The sequence below is a fragment of the Terrapene carolina genome, unplaced genomic scaffold (assembly GCF_002925995.2).
Source record: "Terrapene carolina triunguis isolate 2854851 unplaced genomic scaffold, T_m_triunguis-2.0 Scaffold97, whole genome shotgun sequence".
NCBI classification, from domain to species: Eukaryota; Metazoa; Chordata; order Testudines; family Emydidae; genus Terrapene; species Terrapene triunguis.
This window is the reverse complement of record NW_020664448.1, coordinates 17,189,547-17,208,218: the sequence shown is the minus strand read 5'-3', so window position 1 is coordinate 17,208,218 and position 18,672 is coordinate 17,189,547. Positions and strand designations below refer to the sequence as shown.

At 44.2% G+C, this 18,672-nt stretch overlaps 1 protein-coding gene across 2 annotated transcripts in view; it reads left to right on the top strand.

The window, feature by feature from the left end:
• Positions 1–18,672, top strand: part of MTMR2 (myotubularin related protein 2) — a 78,251-nt gene that overhangs the window by 16,317 nt on the left and 43,262 nt on the right. The window contains exons 1-2 of one of the 2 annotated variants that reach the window (XM_024217142.3): positions 7,146–7,197; positions 7,363–7,468. Coding sequence is in view for 1 of the 2 variants with exons in the window: in XM_024217141.2 (XP_024072909.2) it covers positions 7,363–7,468 (106 nt within the window). In the remaining variant the exon portion in view is untranslated. Of the gene's footprint in view, positions 1–7,145; positions 7,198–7,362; positions 7,469–18,672 lie in introns of those variants that run through there. The other variant, XM_024217141.2, reaches the window with a different exon arrangement.

Here is an 18,672-nt window from a genome sequence, read left to right as displayed (position 1 = left end):
GGGGGGAAGGGGGGGGGGGGGGGGGGGGTTGGATAGAGGGCAGGGGAGTTCAGGGGGGTGGTCAGGGGGCGGGGGTGTGGATAGGGGTCAGGGCGGTCAGAGGGTGGGGAACAGGGGGGTTGAATGGGGGCAGGGGTCCCAGGGGAGCAGTCAGGAAGGAGGGGGGGGTTGGATGGGGCGGCGGGGGGCAGTCAGGGGCAGGGGTTCTGAGGGCAGTCAGGGGACAGGGAGAAGGGATGGTTGGATGGGGCAGGGGTCCCGGGGGGGCCATCAGGAATGGGGGGGGTTGGATGGGGCGGCGGGGGGCAGTCAGGGGCAGGGATTCCAGGGGCGGTCAGGGGACAGGGAGCGGGGTGTGTGTGTGTGGCTGGGGCAGGGGTCCCGGGCGGGGGAGGGGGGGCACGACGCCCTCCCCTAACCAGCCCTCCATACAATTTCCAAAACCCGATGCAGCTCTCAGTCCAAAAAGTTTGCCCACCTCTGGTTTAGGCCCTTAGTAAACTGCTAAATGGGAAACATGGATTGAACAGCAAGGTGGACTTCTTGTCTTCAGGCCAGCACTGGCTGGGTGGAACAGAGTAGAGGAATGGGGTTCTGTTCTGATATGACCCAAACTTCCTTCAATATTTCTTTTTCCTTCTGTGAAGGAGAGAGAGGAGCAGGGAAGAGTGTTGAAAGGGAAGTGTTGCCATCTTGGATGTTGAAAATGAGCAGGGAGTGCTCAATAACTCTGTTTATTTCTGCTTTAAAAGAAAGTACACGAGGTACTAGAAGTGCTCCTATGCATGGCCCGACTACAAAATTCAAACCAATTGGATGCCAGTTTTCTGGCATCTGGAATTTCCAAATTAAATTGTTTTTGCCACTAGTCATGATTAATTTGCAGTTTTCACCTTGCATTTTCAGGATTGCACATAGAGAAACTTTGAGGAAAAACAGGAAGAGAGGAAATGGAAAGTATATTCTGCAGTGCTTCTCTCCTTTATGACCTCTGCAGCTGAAACAACATAGCACAGTGCTGCATTTTATCACCTGTTTTCCATATCAGTTCAGTGGCTGCAGAAAGAAAATATACAGTTTGATACAGTGAAAATGTGTGAGCAGCTTATACCAATTAGTATCCGAGCAGCTGGCACACCTCTGCAAGCAAAAAGCAGCTACTTGTTGCAGCACCAGGCAGGAACATTCATAAAGAAAGCATTGGAGAATCAATCTGGCATCCTATGAGGTTATTTTGGTTGCTTTCCCCATGAGAATGAGCCTGGCAAAGATTTTCAAGCTTGGGTACCAAATTTAGTGTCCTAACACATTATTCAGTCACCCTAAATGAAAGTGGCCCTATTTTCAGAAGTGCTGACCACCCCCACCCATCCCATTGAGTTCACTAGAAATTGAAGATGCTCAACACCTTTGAAAAGCAGGTCAAACTTATATTTAGGGGAGCATAAATAAGGATTTAAGAGACTAATTTTAGGCACCCAAGTTTGAAAATTTTGGCCATTATTTTTTCTTTCAGAGAGACAGAGGCATCTGTCCCACTTTCACCCTTCAGAGGCTGAACAAGTATAGCAGAAAAATAAAGTTTTGGACGGTTTCCTTGGGAAACATCCCATCCCAAGCTGCACAGGATTGGTTGAGGCTATTGGTCTGCCACATGTATGTTTTCCTGTGTTTCTGTTGATCAAGAGGTGGAAACAATTAAGATGCTGCTTAAGAAATTACCATTAGCGTAATTACAAGTCCTGATGGCTGATTGATCTTACACAGTTTCTCACAGGGACAAAGTAGTGTTATGACTTTACTCTAAATTCTTGCCAAAAGTTGGCACAGTGCTTGAGCTTCATATAAATCGGTAAAATTTTGTTTCCACAACTTTATTTTCAAAACCCGTACCTAAGAGGAAAGGTTATGTTGTATACTTGGGATGTGAAAAAAACCCATAGGTTTTATTTTCACAGAAGAAACCTTTCTGGAATTCCCCTAGGATATCTGTTTCCTTTGGAGAAAAATCTAAATTTCAGACTATTTAAGTACAAAAGATATCCAAATAGATCAATTTGCCTGCTACAGGAGAAGGCTAGGTACTATATGGGGTGAGATTTCATTACTGCTTAAACCGAAGGCAGCATGCGAGCTGATTTTTCAGTGGCACTCACACTGCCCGGGTCTTGGCCACTGGTCCAGGGGGCTCTGCATTTTAATTTAATTTTAAATGAAGCTTCTTAAACATTTTAAAAACCTTATTTACTTTACATACAATAGTTTAGTTATATCTTATAGAAAGGGACCTTCTAAAAATGTTAAAATGTATTACTGGCACGCAAAACCATAAATTAGAATGAATAAATGAAGACTCGGCACACCACTTCTGAAAGGTTGCCGACCCCTGGATTAAACAGTGTGGCAATCTGCATCAAGTTTAAATTTTCTTTTTTCACCTTCAAGGTCCTTCATAATTTGACTAACTTCAGCTTCTATGTCCTTCCTTCCTTATCTGCTCTTATTCCTTATTGCATCTTCCCATCTTCACACTGCCAGATTGTATGCTTCTTCCAAACAGTATCGATGCTTTCTTCCGCACATGGAATGCCCTTACTGAACGAGTCTGGAGGGCCCAAACCCCCTCCTCCTTCTAATCCCTTCTACAAGAATGTGAACTAATAACGGGCAAATAAATGGGCAAAGCAAATAACTGATGATACATTTTTAAAAATCACTATATGTTTTATTTCTGCCTTCACCGTTTGTGTGTGGCTTGCTTTTTTAGATTGTGAGCTCTTTGGAGCAGGGACTGCATCTTATTATGTTTGGAAAGCATCTAGCCTCTTGTGGGTAATCCTAGTAATGATCAGCACCCTACCAACAGCTGAGCCACTGAATTTAGTTCTCATTATAATTCCCTTATTAATTGCATATATCTGCTCCCCATAGCCCAGGGCTCAATAATGAGGGTAAATATTAAAAGAGGGCATTGCAGACTCCGTCCTCTGGACAAATCTTGGTCTAATTTATAGTTTAAAAACCTGGCCTTTAGAAATGCATTTAACTGTTCTGCCAATGTAAAATATAATTATCAGGATGAGGAGTAGACTGTACATCGGTGGTAGGCAGGGAAAAATTAGGATCGAAATAGCAAGAATACCCTGAAAAGTCATTCTTGGTCATTTCCCCGGCAGTGCCTTTGAATGACTGTGGGGATCTCTGTTCCCGTTTAATAGTGGTAGCGAAAAGGAAGTAGGCAGAGCAGCTGGGTTTTGGAGCTTGGGGTGAGCAGAGGTTAGGAGGTACTTGGGAGACTGAGGTGCAGTCTAAAGGATCAGTAATATAATATTTAGCACTTCCAAAGAGCTCCAGGTATTTTGAAAACATTAGTGAATGTAGCTGAGCAGCATCCTTGTGAGGGGTCAGAAATCTAATTGTTCCCATTTCACAGGTTTATTTATATGGGGCCAGATCCTCACATGGTGACGTAGCCCCGTTGACTACAGTGGAGCTGTGCTGATTTACACCGGCTGAGGTCTAGCTGTTAGAGTTCTCACACATACATGGCCCTCCCATTTTTTGGGTGCCCCTTCCAATTTTCAAAACCAGCAATTACACAGAACCATTAAAATCCACAGCCACCCATCCGTACGGTCACAATTCACCCCCATCCCATATTGCCATTATTCCCCAGGTAACAAATTCCTCCCTGACATCCTCATCTCAGCCCCCCCCACAAATAAAATAAACATAAAATGGACAGTTTTACAGTAGGTCTGGAAGGCTAACAAATCCCTGGGAGTGAAGGCGCATTGTAGAATCTAAGGGCCCTCATAAAGAGTGCCCGGGCAGCAGCTCTCTCTGTTCCATATTAAGGAATCTCCACCTCGAGTGCCTCCACTGATTGTAACTGCAGTAGTGTGGAGCAAGAAGAGAGGGGGTCTGCTGGGTAGCCTAGACCCATGTTATTTAATGGTTCAAACAAACATCTTGAACTCAACCCAGATGCCCACAGACTGCCAGTGCAGCTCCCAGAACACTGGTATAATGTGCTCCCGGTGCAAAACACCACATACCAGGCAGGGCTGGATTTACACCTTATGCGCCACTAGGCACAGCATCTTCTTCAGCGTCTCCCCCTTCTTTCCCCCCCCCCCCCGGCCTACAGCTGACCTTTGTGTTTTCTGTAAAAAATGAAATGAAAAGAAATATAAACACAGCCTCCCCAGGAAGGCACAAGACCCTCTGCCATGCATGGTGCTCCCTGCCTGAGCTGGGGCGCAGCCCACCTGTCCCAGGCGAGATGCAAGGGGGGACTGTACCTCTCCACAAGGCGAATGGTCCCTAGGTGTCTTCCATCCCTCCTGCAGCCCGATGCAGCAGCCGTGCTCTGGCTCTGTCTGTGCAGGTGAACGGGGTGCTGGCCACGCTCCTCCCTCTCTCTCCCCTGCATGGGGCAGAGGCAGCAGGCGGGCGAGATTGGGAAAGGGCTGGGATGCTCCCAGTTCCTTCAGCAGCTGCCCCGACCGTCCGTGGCTCACAGCGCGGGCTGACTCGGACGCTCATCCTGCTCCAGCCCCACATGCTGGGCAGCCACCGGCCCGTGCCAGGAACCTGGCTGCCCACAGGGGAGCTGTATGTATTAACTTTTAGGCACCCCTAAAATGCTGGTGCCCCATGGCACATGCCTACTGTACCTAATTGGAAATCCGGCCCTGATAGGCAATTTGCCATGTTCCAGCCTAAGCGCTGGAACTTCTGAATGGGCCCAAGCAGAGTGCCGTACAGTGGTCTAATCTCAGGGTGGCAAAGGCTTTGATACGCTGGAGAGACGACAACACAGAGAGGTTAAATAATTTGTCCAAATCACACATAATGTCTGTGGCAGACCTAAGAACAGATCTCAGTTCTTCTCATTCCTGGTCTGTGTGTTAGCTGCAAAACTATCTTTCCCTTCAAGGAGTATTAGGCCACATGGCTTCAGGTTTTTTTTTTGCCACATAGGAGAACTCCAGGTTAGCTAAACCACTGAAGGTAATAAATGTGGTGTGTAAAGGGACATCAGGTTAATTAGTTTGCTCAGCGAAGCCATGTCAACCCAAACCTGACTGATACTGATAGGAGGAAGAATGTCATGAGCCAACTGAGTTTAAGTTCTTTGTTAAGTCAGTGTTTGTTCCTTAGCTTCATTTCAGTTCAGTATTAATGACTGATGAGGAGAATAGAGGCACTGAGCCAAACACATGCAACCTATGTATACTCTTCAGAGCTGCCTAATCCAGCTATGTCATAAGTGTTGTTTGCTGTGTATGCAGGGTAGGTTTTTCAAAAGTGCTCTGCTGTCACTGATGTTAGGCCAATGATAGATTGGCACTTTTGAAAATTTTGCTTAGAATGTGCAAACATTTACCTGCATTAAAAACCATTTGGGACTAAGCATGATCAACAAATACGAAATGCTCTTACAATCTCAACTGAATGTCCACTGCCTTGTCCCTTAGGTAGTCATTTCTCCCTGTGCAAAATGAGCCTAAAACTCTACCAGCCAGATTTGGTAGCATTTTACTTACACTTTGCATCAGTGGACACAAAATGCAAGGCAGTGGAGGATCTGGCCCCTACCATATAGGTCTGGACTCAAATGCAAGGAACTGAAGAAAGGAGAACTGGAAGTGATATTAATGATAGGGACTTTTGCATATAAGTGACACTTTTTGGGATGACTCCCATAACTGAAATGTTGATGCTCATGGGGAGGAGTCTGTATAGGTGGTGGGAGAGGAGAGTTAGAAGAGGTGGCATTGTGTGCCCAAGGTGCGTACAGTGCCAGTGAGCTGATGTCTGTCTAAAGACCTGATCCTGTGAACCTTTACTCAGGATTTGTCCACACACAAAGTCGCACCAGATGAACTAAAGGTCTGATTATTATTTTTTTTAAGCCAAATTAGTTAAACCTTTGTAAATCCCTGGAAGGCGCAAGCCAAACTGATATAAACCAGGCTTAAACTGATTTAAGAGGGTCCATCAAGGGGTTTGCACTGGTTTAACTAAACTGGTATAAGCCAATCAGTGCACGCTGTGTAGACAAGGCCTTGCACAAGTAAGGCCATGCCTACGTGAGGGAATGTTGTGGGATTGGGCTTTACATTATTTTTTTTCCAGGACTTTGCTTCATTTACTGTCTGTGAAGCACTGGATATACAAGTGGTACTATGATGACATCCAAAATACAGCATTGCCTTAGTGTATATTAATTCCCAGAACTAAGTAGTTTGGAAATGAAGTGATTGGCAGTCCAATGGTGTACAGTAAATAAACCACATTGAATTGTGTCTTAAATTCTTATTTTAAATAATTTATTCTTGAGTCCATTTCTGAAACTTCAAATGAAAATAATTATTCATCACCTGGTGGTAGGATAAAAAGTTACCATTGCATTTTTATCCTTGTAGCCAAAGTGTTTACTCCTAGCCAGAGCCACATTTGCTGTAGTAATCCCTCGCTTTTTTTTTAAATGTCACCAGTGTAGGATTTCCCCAGACTTGAAAGCAGGGAAATTGAATGTTTTTTGTAATTTGATATTTGTTTGTTTTACCAGTGAAAGAGTCAAGTAGCAGGGGGAAAAAAACAACCTGTGAGACAGGTCTCCAGACCTATCCGAAAGCCTACACCTAGATGTTTCCAGCATGGGATGTCACGTGCTCAACTAATACAACAGTTGATGGTGACATTAAGGCTGGACTTTGGCCCTTGGCCGAAGCTAGGCTTGACCCCTGCAAGCTGTGTGTGCAAGTTCTTTCTCCCTACTCAGAGCCCCGCTGAAGTCAGTGGGGCTCCATGTGGACACAAGGTTCCACCCATACGGAGTTCATTGCTGCATTGGGACCTTTTGCTACAGTTGCACAGCATTTCAGGAGTGCTAATGCTAGGTGTAAGCTGTTAAGGTTATAGGGAACGTTGCAGCGTGAATATACAGTGCAACAGTACTAATTTTATTTATGCACAGCCATACTGGAGGGGCAATATAGAAAAACAGGATGATGCCATGATGTTATAGTTTGTCAAATAGTGCTGCATGTCACCAGGGATGTACGAGGATCTAGGGGAAGAGCCTGTTGTAGTGCATGAGAGTTACGCTAAAACCCAAAGGGACGAAGTTACAATTGATGGAAGAAACTTTTCGTTTGTTCTGCTTTCATTTTCCCTGCTTCCATGGTAAATCTGTGGTCAGGCCGGGGGTGTCTTGCACTCAGGATCCTGCCTGGTTTTTATCCCGTAGTAACACAGTAACCTCTCTTATATAAATGTTTGAAATTGAGGCTTTTCGCTTTAGTTAGACTCAGAAATGCACAAATCTGACGTGTATTTGTCTCTTTGTAGTGCTTCCACCTCTCACTCGGACCAGTCAGTGCATACAAAATCTGCTTCGGTTGTGTCATCGGATTCTGTCTCCACCTCCACAGACAACTTTTCTCCAGATTTGAGGGTACGTATTCCCTTTTTTGAGGCTACAGTGAGATCCCAAGTACATTGTTTGGTGGTGGCGTAAGACTTCAGCCTCCAGATTAACAGCACAGTTTATTTAGCAGGAGCTGGGGAGGGACACAGAACCCAACAGCTGACATAGGAGTTAGTTTGATCTCTACACCATTGCTTCCTTTGTTACTGAAAAAAGAGTCTTGTAAGTGGTCCCACATTTGGGACCAGACTTTCAAAAGAGTTCAGCTTCCAAGAGTTCAGCCCACCTAAATAAGGGCCGGATTCAGCACCCAGCTGCTCTCACAGCACCTTATTTTGGTGCCTAGATGGAAGCTGATCCTCTGAAAATCTGGCCCCGTTTGTGAGCATTGAACTCTTGAAATATCTGGCTCTTAACATCTGTCTTAAAATAGTTTGCACTGGAATGATCACTGACAAATACTAGCTGGTACTCCCAGTAATATAGACTTCTCCTCCAATAAAGACCTCTTAAATCAAAATGTCAAACTTGGGTACCTAGAGCCAGGCAACTAAATCCATAACTGGACACCTAAATATGTGGTCTGATGGCCAGGATGCTGAAATGTACCTGCTGTTCATACTGAAGCCAGTGGGATTTGTGGGAGTATCCAGACCAGTGAGGGGCTGTGTCACCACTTGCCCTGCAACTTGGGGTGCCTCACAATGCTTTGCAGCTGTAGCTCCCACCTGGGCCGCTCACAAACAGCCTGCCAGCATGCAGGTCACACCCCGAGTGTGTATATGTCTACAGCTCTGGTCCAGCAACTCTGACCCCAGCAGCCTGACAGCAAACACCAGCCACACTCTGGCTTCCACCAGCCTTGGTAATTAATTACAGGGTGATCCAAACATACTCCCAGTCTCAAATTTCCCCCCAAATCTGTGTGTTCTGCACTGTCCAGCCTTCTCCTGGACAACCCAGACATATTAGGTCCATTGCCTCTCTACGGGGATCAACATACAACAGTTTGCTACCTTAAATGAAATTATGCAAACATTTCACAACACTGGATTAATTTTAATAAAACAATAAAACAAATGCATTTAACTACAAGGAGATATGTTTTAATTGAGTAAAAATATAAGCCATAAAGTCAGAAATGGTTACAAGAGAAATAAAGATAAAATGCTTCCTAGTACTAAACTTAACAAATTAGATTTTGTTCAAGGTGAAGTCCCTTACCACGTTTTTCCATTAACATTGCTGACCCAACTCTCAGGCCAAGATCTGCTCCCAAAGTCCAACGGCTGTTTCTTTTGTCATCTTAGGTGAAAAAGAGAGATGGATAGGGAGAGAGAACTTGGTGTGTTTTTGCCCCTCACTTTTAAAGTTCAGTCACACTTTGAAATGCATTTTTCTGAGGGTTACCTTACCCCTAGTTAAAGTTCATTCCAAGGGTAAAGAAGGCGACGGTGAAAGAGGACGCACACTGTTTCTTCTCACCTCTGTTTGCTGAAAAGCAGATCTTTCTTGTCTCCTATCTTCCCCCTCTTGATATCTGAGGACCCTGTTCACAACTTATATGTAAACTGAGGTAAACACACATTTCTGTGTTTAAGACTGGCTTGACCAGTCCTAATTGGGGCTACGTGGGTTTGAACCTGCGCTACCAACATTATTCAGGGGGAATTCCTGACTTTACATATAATGTTGCTACACACATTTCATCATGGTATTATTGACCAGTGAGTTATTAGTTTTCAAATGATACCTCACAAGGCATATTTTGTAAAAGATTATTGCAATGGGTGCTCAGCACTTTTGAAAATCAGACCATTTATTTCGGTACTTAAAATTGGTTACACATTTGTTTAAAGTGTGTACTGGTTTGAGATAGATTTTCATGTACCTATAAGGGGGGATATTAGTAGAACCATTAATAGCTTTCAAAGTGTGGCCACTACTTTGTAGTTAAGTTAATATCATTTTCATTATTTTTAGTATTTATTATTTATATGACAATAACATCCTGATGCTTCAGTCAAGATCATGGGCCCATTGTGTGAGATGCTTTGAGAACCTGTATGAAGACATGGTCTCTGCCCAAAGAAGAGCTTAAAGTATTGCCAAAAGTATTAAAAAAAATCATGCATCTTCCTTAAAAACCATGGGATTTTTAAAAAATAGGGATTCACTTATTTTCCTTCTAGTTTCTTTTCTATTCAGCGTTCATGTTCTCAAGCTTGTCTGCAAATATAAGGTCTAGAAACTTCTTTTTTTTTTTTTAAATGAAAGCTGAGATTCTCATAATCAACAAAACTCCAGGAACTGGGGCTATAAAACAAACACCATATGCTCACAATAAAATTGTAAGAGTTGGCAAAAGCAATACAGGCCTTTTTCGTTTTTATACTGTGGCTTGTGTTAAGTTTAGTCTCAGTGCTGTTTTGGCGAGTGTAATTTTTTCCACGACTGGTATCTTTCCACCGCTAACAGAAAATCCCCTAGTTTTACTATTACAAGGACTTGATTGTTTCCATTTGAAGAAGGTACTTGACTCTTTGAGGCTTCTCAGCCATTTGTACTTAAACATTAGGCTGCCATTTGAAAATTAAACATATGTTCCTATTTTCTGATGATAATTTTCATGTCTTTAGTATCTTCCATCTGAGGATCCCCATCTGCAACACAAACACTCATGAATTCATCCTCACAACAACCTGATGAGGCAGATAAATATGTAAATCTATAGCTTCCCCCACTGCAAAATAGGGATGTTGAAATAAGGAAGTTAAGTGATTTATTCATTTTCAGAACTGGGACCAGATCACAAGACATTCTGATTCCTTGTCTCATTGCTTAGACCATGCCTAAGATTGGAAGCTCCGTTACAACTTTAACTGCAATTATATCAAATTCTTATTCATTCCCTCAATTAGACCATGCAACTCCCACTTAAATTAACCAATGTTTGATTTGTATGTGTGCATGCCGGTGTGTGTGTCTATGTATGTATTGTGACGTTGCACTCTATATGATTTTATGAAAATATGCTAATAAGTGTAAATATAATGTAACTGGAATATGCTTCATGCAAAAGGTTTCTTGTAAGGTATTATTACAAAGCTTATAATCTACTGAGTGTGGTCATCCTATTTGTATGAATGTATCACTCTTGTATCTGAAACAAGAAATATGAAATATAACTCTGAGATTCTATTGTAGTTATGCAAAGTGTAGGCCATTAATGGTGATTTGGAATCTAGATGGCTTCCATCAACGAGGACAATTGACTGTGGATGGCTCTGTTTGCTTGCAGGTCTTCCTGTGAGTCAGGCTGGGAGGAATGAGGGTTTGAAGTCTTATACTAACATGTGATCATGTCACCTGAACTGGAATCCATCTTTAACCTGGTGCTTTTCCATTTAGAAGGAGGGGTGGGAACCCAGAGAGGGACAAAGGAGTCCCGCCTTGTGCAAAAGATATATAAGGGGGTGGAACAGAACAAAGGGGGTTGCAGTCATGAGAAATCCCCTAGCTACCACCTGAGCTGGAACAAGGGCTGTACCAGGGGAAAGGATTGTGCCCAGACTAGGAAGGCGTCCAGTCTGTGTTAGAAGCTTATTAAAACATCTCGGAGGGTGAGATTTTCATCTGTAATTACTTTCTTACTGTATTAGGCTTAGACTTGCGTGTTTTATTTTATTTTGCTTGGTAATTCACTTTGTTCTGTCTGTTATTACTTTAAACCACTTAAATCCTACTTTTTGTATTTAATAAAATCACTTTTTACTTATTAATTAACCCAGAGTATGTATTAATACCGGGGGACGGGGATGGGACAGCTGTGCATATCTCTCTATCAGTGTTATAGAGGGCGAACAATTTATGAGTTTATCCTGTATAAGCTTTATACAGGGTAAAATGGATTTATTTGAGGTTTGGACCCCATTGGGAGCTGGGCATCTGAGTATTGGAGACAGGAACACTTTTTAAGCTGTTTTCAGTTAAGCCTGCAGCTTTTGGGGGACGTTGTTCAGACCTGGGTCTGTGTTTGTAGCAGGCTAGCATGTCTGGCCCAAACCAGGCAGGGCACTGAAGTCCCAAGCTGGCAGGAAGAATGGGTTCAGCGGTAGTCTCGACGGCAGTCCCAAAGGGGGTTTCTGTGATCCAACCCGTCACATGTATGTATGTATGTATGTATGTATGTATGTATGTATTCATTCATTCTTGGGCTAAAACTACACAGATGATTGAGAGATGAGTGGAAAAAGCAATAATGGACATGAAAAAGAAATTTCTATTGGACCTCTTTTTCTCAACTGAAAGAATTCTCTTTAAATGGTTACTCTACTTTTCTGTCCTCATGCACAAGTTTAATGGAGAACAGCAAGTACTGTTGCCATTGAAAATGCTGGAAACACGTACTGTTATCTTGGAGATTATCTTCCACAAATGGAAAATCAAGCCGTACTTAACAGATTACTAAATACTGCTCTTTTAGGATCCAATCCTCTAAAGTGCCTGGTGTTTTTACCTTCCATTCACTGAATTGGATGCTGAGGTCACTCAGCACCTTAGAGAAGGGGGCCCATCAGTGGTACCGCTTTAACGAAGCCCGTGTCATGAAAGGAGGAATTATCAGTAAGTTTACTAAACAGCCAATTTTATTTTCATTAATACCACTTTTGATCCCTTGTGTTTTGATTGCACCAGAGAATGTATTTTCCCAATATTTCCCTCTTGAGCAATTATCATGATGGAAGGAATTCTGCATCTGTGTCTAAATCTGAGATTGTGAATCTGGTTTGTATGCTGGTACTTTTCCATCTCTTGGACCTTGCTAGCTGACGTTTTGATTTCCAGCTTCTCTTCTTACCAGAAGTGGTGTGGTGTTACCTTATTTTAGTGACAACATTGGCAGCTGTCTTGGCAGATATGTCCTCTCAAGTTTCATACATCTGTAGGTTTTTTTGGTTTGTCTTTATTTTTTGCTGACCACAAAAAAGACCGAAGAGTTTGCTCAATGGCTCAGTTAATTAAATCAGAACCAGAGGGCAAAGGGGTTAAATATGCCACCCCTCTTAGGTTTTTGGCCAGTAAGAGTGAGCATATTTTCAAAGAACCCAGCCTTGTTCTAGATTTTCTTTAGTGCATAGTGGTTTCTGCTGCAATAGCTAGTACTTAACTGTATGCTTTTGTGTTTCTATAAAAAAGTAAATAGATTCTCCCCTCCCCCCATAAAATGCAACATTAGGGATGGGTATTTAAACACACACATTCAAAAATAAGGTCACCATGGCAGCATCACCTCAGCTACATTATATACACTTCAGCCAAAATGTACAGACTTATTTAGAAGTATGGAGGGGGAGGAGGAGATGGCTTTTAAAATCTAAATAATCTTTACAATCCTCACACTATATCACACGCACACAATCCTCACACTATATCACACGCACACAATCCTCACACTATATCACATGCACACTCCAATTCCTAATTTCCCCCAAATGCCACTTCCCCTACTGTAGCCCAAGGGCAGGGAGTAAGAGAGTTAGGCTTGCCTACACTACAGAGTTTTTGTCGGCAAAAGTCAGCTGTCATCGACAAAACAGTAGAGGTGTACACATTACAATGCTCCTCCTGCCAACAAACTTTCTCACTTTGCCGACAAAGTAAAACCACCTTAATGAGAGGCATAGAGCTTTTTGCAGCAAAGTTACATTGACAAAGTGTCAGTGTAGACACTGGTTGGTTATGTTGCTGTAAATGGCCTCCAGGAGGCGTCCCACAATGCCCATCCTGACTGCTCTGGTCAGCAGTTTGAACTCCGCTGCCCTGCACCCAGCTACACAGGCTTCTGTCCCTCCCCCTTTAAAGGCCCGGGAATTTTTAAAATTCCACTTCCTGCTTGCTCAGTGTGGACAGCTCACATCGCATCTTCCCAGCTGACCATGGCCGATCCACGAAGCAAACACTCTCCCGCTTAGAGTACACCTGAGTTGTTGGATCTGCTAGTACTGTGGGGAGAAGAGGCTGTGCAGCCCCAGCTCTGCTCCAGCCATAGGAACTTAGGTACCTATGGTCAGATTTCTCCTGGCATGTTGGATAAGGGCTACAAACGAGACACACATCGGTGCCCTGTGAAGATAAAGGAGCTGAGGCAGGCGTACTGTTAGGATATCGATATTCAGGCCTGTCTGCAAAGGCCTATACTTTAAGAATTTAGGTGTATTCTTATCACTTAGCTAGTTATAGAGGTATAAAAGAAAGAATCAAAATCACTGTCTGCTGGTGTAAGGGCCTTCTCTTACTGTGACAGTCTGAGGCCCTGGTCTTAGGCTAAGGCCTTTGGCTAACCAGCAGAGGCAGCCATAAGCTGGGAAGTGTATGGTCACATCCTCACATTCCAAACTAGTCACATTGAAATAAGGTGCTATTGGGCTGTTAGGAATATCAGGACAGGATTGTATTCCTATCACCTCCAGAGAAAGGGAAGAGCCTAGAAGATGTAAAAGGAAACTTAGTTTGATAGCATCCTGTCTGGCAAGAACTCACTTATCAATAGCTGGGATGTGAAATCCTCATTTCTGTATTGTTCTGTCAGTGTAGTCTCCACTTCCCTATTGTTTGTCTGTATAATCTCTGTCTGGTTCTGTGATTGTTTCTGTCTTCTGTATAATTAATTTTGTTGGGTGTAAACCAATTAAGGTGGTGGGATATAATTGGTTAAATAATCATGTTACAATATGTTAGGATTGGTTAGTTAAATTTCAGTAACATGATTGGTTAAGGTATAGCTAAGCAGAACTCAAGTTTTACTATATAGTCTGAGTCAATCAGGAAGTAAGGGGGGGGGGATGGGAACAGGGAATGGGGGTGGGGGAATTGGAATCATGTTTCACTAAGCGGGGGGGGGGGGGGGGGGGAAGGGGAACAGGGGGGGGGAACAGGAACACAGGCAAGGCTCCGTGGTGTCAGAGCTGGGAAGGGGAACACTGAGGAAGGAAACTGGAATCATGCTTGCTGGAAGTTCACCCCAATAAACATCGAATTGTTTGCACCTTCCGACTTCGGGTATTGTTGCTCTCTGTTCATGCGAGAAGGACCAGGGAAGTGAGAGGGTGAAGGAATAAGCCCCCTAACACCTACCAGAAGGCAAGGGAGTCAAACCGTTGATCTGGTGCTGTGGCGAAGACCTGCTGCTTCTATAAGGAGCTGGACACCATCCTCGTGGCAAGCCCACCTCCGCCGCCAAGAGCCCTCTGAATACTTCGGCAGGGCTGGAGACCGCGGACAGTGGACTCAACCCCGAGGACAAAGTTGTGGATGAGAAGGTCGAGTTGGAGGATGATATGGAGCACACGGCAGGGTCGTCTGGTGGTGCAGTGAGTCGGGACCTTTTTTCCCACTCTGGAGGGGTCCAGTCAGTCCCAGCAGTCCGTCTCTGGTGCACATGAGGCAGGAGAGGAGAGTCTGGTAAGTGATCTTTTGATGCTGCTCGGTTACATGAGGTAGAGCTGTCCTTTGCTCTATATATTCTAGAAGAGGGTGAAGGGATAGGAATGTACAAGACTAGCTGTGTTTGTGTGCTTCACATTCCCCTGTGCAGCTAAGCAGTGCGGTGGAACAGTGTGTTAATGCACACTGAGATTTCACGGGAATCTTCCAGAGAGATCTCTAGGAAACTTCCCTGGAGGTACTCGATAATCTTCTTCTGGAGGTTCCTTGGCAGAGCTTCCTTGTTCCTTCCCCACATTGTAGAAAACTTTCCCATGCCATTCGGCAATCACTTGTGCAGGGACCAAAGCGGCACACAGGCGAGCGGCATAGGGACCTTGTCTGACGCCACACGCATGCAAGAGATGCACCCTTGCATCCTTGCTTACCCTCAGGAGTGACATATCAGCTTCAATGACCCCCGCCTGTGGAAAATGGTGTCAGAATTTACAATATTGTCCCTCGTCGCCTGCAGTGATCCCCTTAAAAAAACACCGAGATCCTTTGCCCCATCTTCAGTGCTCTCCGCTCCCCCCGGGCTGAACTCACCATGTTCAGGATGTTCGCCGAGCTGTGTGCTTGCCAATGGACAGTGAGAAACTGATTCATATTTTTAAAAAAGGTGCATTTTACTATAATGATTCGATGCTGTGCGTGCACTAACAATCATGCTTCTGTTTATTGTTTCTTGTACTTCTGCAGATGTGGCCTTCATAGGAACCCTACACACCAGCGGAGCACCTCTGCCAGTTAAGGAAGAGACCAAGGAGGAGCAAGGAGGACATGTTTTGAGAGGTGCTCCAATCCTCAGAGGCCAAAAAACTGGAATGCGGGGCGTAGAGAGAAACTTTAAAAGAAAATGATAGAATAGTACAGAAAGGAGGAGCAAACTGAGATGTTGAAGTCTCTAATCAAGCTGCAGGCTGAATTCATGCGTGCTCACGCCCTCCCTCCCCCTGCAGCTGATACAGAACTACTTTCCATGTCATCCCCAAACTCCTCCCACACATTCCTTGCAACATCCCAGCCTGTCTCAGTACCCTGTTCACTCTACTCCTTTGGACAGATTCCAAAATGATAGCTGGACTTACATGCAGCTATAAGAGCCCACACTGCCCTTCATTGTTATCTCCCTTCCCACCAAGCCTTTTGTGTGTGTTGTTAATTGGTATTTAATAAAAACATACTCTCTGAAAGATAACCAATCTTTATTTGTCTCCTACACACGGTAGTTGCTGCTGGAATTAATACACAATGGCAATTTGATCATTTGCTGAGTACAAATCCTGGTCAGGAATCAACATTTTCATGCAAGGCAGCAAGTTAACAAATCATGGCAGAGTGCTGTATAGAAAGACGTTACTGGAGCTCATTGTCAAAATGGTGCCTCAAAGCCTCCCTAATTCGAATAGTCCCCCATTGTGCCCCTCTAATAGCCCTGGTGTCTGGCTGCTCAAAATCAGCCACCAGGTGATCTACCTCCGTGCTCTACCCCAGGGGCAACTTTTCACCCCTAGCCTCACAAATATTATGGCGTGCACAGCAGGCTGCTATGACCATGGGAATATTTTCCTCATTTAGATCTAACCTGTTGTAAAGGCAGTGCCACCGTGTTTTTAATCTGCCAAAGGCACATTCTACGGTCATCCGGTACCTGCTCAGCCTATTGTTGAAGCGCTCCTTGCTGCTGTCCACATTCCCCATGTAAGGCTTCACGAGCCATGGGAGTAAGGGGGATACTGGGTCTCCCAGGATCACTATGGGGATTTCAACATCCCCCAGTGGAATCTTCTGGTCTGGAAACAAACCCTCTGCTTGCAGCTTTTCATACAGGCCAGCGTTCCTGAAGATGTGTATGTCATGCACCTTCCTGGACCACCCCGCGTTGATGTCAATGAAACAGCCACAGTGATCTGCAATACCATAGAGAAGTATTCCTTTCTATTGATGTACTCAGTCACAAGATGGTCCAGGGCTAAAATTGGAATATGCATCCCATCTATCGCCTCACCCCAATTAGGGAATCCCATGCTGCAAAGCCATCCACCATTTCACACACATTGCCAAGAGTCACAGTCCTTCGTGGCAGGATGTGATTAATGGCTCTGCACATTTGTGCTAACGCAGTCCGAACGGTGGACTTCCCAACTACAAATTGATTCGTGACTGACTGTGTCTGGAGTTGCCAGCTTCCACACAGTGATTGCCATGCGCTCCTTCATTGAGAGAGCAGCTCTCAGTTTGGTGTCTTTGCACCACAGTGCTGGGGCGAGCTTTGCACACAGTTCCAGGTGTCTTTCTGCATCTGAAAGTTCTGCAGTCACTGCTCATCATCCCAGACCTGCATAAAGATGCAATCCCACCACTCAGTGCATGTTTCTCTAGTCCAAAAGCGATGGTCCACCATGTGCAGCTGCTCTGAATGCCAAAAGTAACCTGGTGTTGTTTCTTTCCCTGGCACACCTCTGATTCCTGTTCAGATTGGGTGCTCATGATATACTGCATGGCCAGTCATGATGCATTCATAAAAGTGACAACAACAGAGGAGAGCAGTGGGACAGACATGGTGGGCACGCAGTAAACGGGTCATTGAAAAATGCTGTGAAATGCAGTTGGAAGCCCATGGAAAGTTGGGACGGAAAAAACTGCATCATGGGACATTGAACGCACACTTCTGATACACTGCGATCCACTTCACCTTCCCACAATTCCTAGCTGCAGAAACTCACTGTGGCGAGTAGCACAGTGGATAGGTACCCACAGTGCACTGCTCTCTTTGTCAATGCTAGAGCACCAACTGTGGACGCGCTGTGCTGACAGGTGGAGTGTTGTGTGAACATGCACAAGCAATGTAATTATACTGGTTTTTGATTGTCGGCGTAACTTGCGTCGACAGAACTGTAGTGTAGACAAGGCATTAGAAGCCACAGATACCAATCTCTGTACACCTTTAAAACTGGTGAAAATGCTCTAGAAACCTATAATAGGTGCTTCTTCCCTGTTCAGGATGGGGAGTGGGGCTCAGTCCTTCCCACAGCAGGAAGGTTGGGTAGGACATTCTGCATGGCTGTCTAGCCCCTGCTGTGCTAGCAGCTCTTGTCATTTCTGCCAACGAATGAGGACATGTTTCACAGTGGTCCCAAGTGCCCCAAGGGATGGTCCAGTTCAGGGGCTATCAAATGGCTCATGGAGTCTATTACTTTAGTTACTTTAGATACAGAGTGTTCACATAGACATTAGGAAGGTCCATCTCAATCACTGGCTCCAAATGGAACAGAAGTAGCTTTAGTAGTAAATAGGATGCCTCGATGTAGCTTTATAACTTGTCTTGAGTTCCCAAGATGTCAAGAGAAGTATACGCAATACCTTCGCGCTACAGCATTTACAGGACATTTCTTGGTACCGTTACCTTTTCCCCTTTATGTTCTCAGTTTTTATAAGCAGCCCGAGTAGCACAGGACTATAGAACAAATAGTGCTAACCCTCCATTATTTGCCGATTTTAGAATGATGAGCTACGAGAGATCAAAATATGAATGCAGCTATTTTTATTGCTTGAATCTGGGGTCTCCTAAAACAGAAAAGCTTCTGTTCATGGCTACTGATTTTTTTTCTATCTGTTGTAAAAGGAAGAGTTTTTGTTGCTATTTTTACTTTAATAGATTTTTTTTTTTTTTTTTGCTTTGCTCTGATGTGCTTGGAGTCTCAGTTGCAGCCATCTTTATAATACACACACACAAGACCCTT